This window comes from Eimeria mitis, genomic scaffold (assembly GCF_000499745.2).
Source record: "Eimeria mitis Houghton genomic scaffold, Emh_scaff3589, whole genome shotgun sequence".
Taxonomy (NCBI): Eukaryota; Apicomplexa; class Conoidasida; order Eucoccidiorida; family Eimeriidae; genus Eimeria; species Eimeria mitis.
Window position 1 is genome coordinate 1,975 of NW_013571933.1, and position 2,237 is coordinate 4,211.

At 50.8% G+C, this 2,237-nt stretch overlaps 1 protein-coding gene across 1 annotated transcript; it reads right to left on the reverse strand.

Moving 5' to 3' along the window:
• Positions 1-1,042: 1,042 nt before the first annotated feature.
• On the reverse strand, positions 1,043-1,687 carry EMH_0067560 (uncharacterized protein; the record flags this gene model as incomplete). The annotated part of the gene is made up of 2 exons (XM_013498637.1): positions 1,043-1,207; positions 1,613-1,687. 2 exons carry the CDS (start codon positions 1,685-1,687, stop codon positions 1,043-1,045), a joined length of 240 nt encoding a protein of 79 aa, XP_013354091.1.
• Between the last annotated feature and the right edge of the window lie 550 nt (positions 1,688-2,237).

The window sequence follows — 2,237 nt, forward strand, 5'->3', positions numbered from 1 at the left end:
CAGATATTTATCGTTGGTCGCCGGTTACGATTTCTTAGTTGCATCATCATGAAACTTACCGGTCTCTCGCTGCCCCGGGGTGCAAATACTCCAGACAATTTGTTCGTAGAAGTTTTACTTATTGACACTACACTGGCGTGCACCGCATATATCGCCAAATGTTCTTCTGGATGGCTGCACAGTATACCAAGGGGAATAGTCGTAGTTAGCATCGAACTAAAGTGATACAGGCATTCTAACAACGCTGCGTGCTGCACTGAAGATTGTTGCTAGACAGACTATCTGCTTCGGTTAGTCCAACTCACCGCCTGTGCCACGCACAAACATTGCCCGTATTGGCATCTTGGTATTATTGAGTGAAGGTGCAGTATTAGCTGCACTAAAGAGAGCAAAGCTGTTAAAACCCAGGTTCATGACCGCGGGACCAAGTGCAGCCAAGCTTGGAGTCCTGAACCGCTGCTATCAGTCAGCCCCGCAGAAAGGGCGCGTTGCAGTAACGTCTCACTCAAGGGGTGAAGAATCAGCGATGCGCGGAACCCGGTTTGCGCGTGGATACCATTGAATCTTGTTTTTCCCAACAGAAAATACCTAATTCGTGGATGGGCCATGGCAATCAGTGTTCACTGTAATTGTGAAGAGTTTTGAACGGGTCTGCCGAACCGGCGTTTCGCATGTCCAACGCAGTGAACAGGATTGGCTAGCTGCTTTGTAGGATACAACAATAGAGTGCACAGCATCACATGATTCTGGAATGACCAGCAGAATGGAAGACGTGAGTGCGCCTCAATAATCCAAATTGTCGGATACAATAGATGGGTCGCTGAATTCATCCTCGCGCCCGTGGTGGGCAGCACAAGCAATACTTTATTTAGCCATAGAAGGCAACCACAGAAGTTATCCCTAGCCCACGAACGCGACCCTTCCAAAAAGCCAACGCCACTACATTGCATTTTGGACCGTCCCAGCAAGCCATGCAGCTGCCTGGTCTAGACGTTGCAACGATCCTGCGGAGCAGATGGCACTAGATGCTGTTAATCAAGAGTCAAACAGTTTGGACCGTCTCAGAAAGCCATGCACCTGCCTGCTCTAGACTTTGCACGTTAACCTGCTCGGGGATGGCGATGTAAGGCAGTCCCTTGGTCCAACGGCCCTCACCTCGCCCACCACTCGTCATGGCATTGGCAGCCTCGCTGCTGTCACTCTTGGCCTGCATCGTAATGCGCAGGCACTGCATTACCTATTCATGAGAACAACGTGGAGTGGCAGGGAGTGTCCAGCAAGTGTAAAGCGACGAGCAGGGGCACTCCGCACCAAAGAATACCAAGGGCGTGCGCTGTCAGGACGAAATTGCTCCTCGTTGCTCGGGAGTGTACATTTATTTCAGCAGACACGTATGCATCTGCCCGCACAGATTTGTCTGCAGAAGAATATGCAGGTGAAAGAAATGCATATCATAAGCATGCCTCATGTGCCGTTTCGGATGCTGGCTGCTACCGCCCGAGCAGTTCTTCATCTGCCGGCTAAAAGATACGCATACTCCCTGGGAGAAATGTAGGCGGTCCCAACAGGAAAATGGGTCATCACACCGTAAATGCTGTCTCCTGCCGCTTACTTTTCTGCGCACGTATTTCTTCACCAATTCAGTCTCATTGCTTCTCGGCTCAGACATTGCCTCGCAAATGCACATTGCAGGGCAAACACACGCCGCGCAGGTCAGCAGCAAAGCATGCGTCGTGCGCCTACGAAGACTGCAGCTTGATGAGAAGCGTGCAATCGGAATCACGTATATCTGCACAGAAGTAGCATGCACACTTCCTGAAGAGAGTCCCGCATGGCAGCAACAAAACTACCACATTCTGCTACTTTCCTCTATTATGTTACCCCCGCGCAGTTGCATTTGAAAGGGAAGCGCATCTGCTGTTCGAAATATTGCATACGAAGTCACCAGCAGAAGGATATGATCTCAGACTCTTAGGCAAAGACAGCCCATGCTCAATACCGGCAGCAGCCCGGAAGGACTCGGAAAGAACGCCGCACGCCGCATGCAGGTGGCTGCGTCTTCCTGCATGTGGCGTTTTTATCGAACCCTTCCTTTTCGACGACCAACCAGAAGTGAACCTTTTAAATACGTAGAGGGACCATCGTGCACTTGAAAACCGCAGGCCTGCCTTGCGTTTGCCCCTCCCTAAAATGCGCGAGTGCCATTGAAGCTTTGCCGTTAGATATAGAGCTTGGAA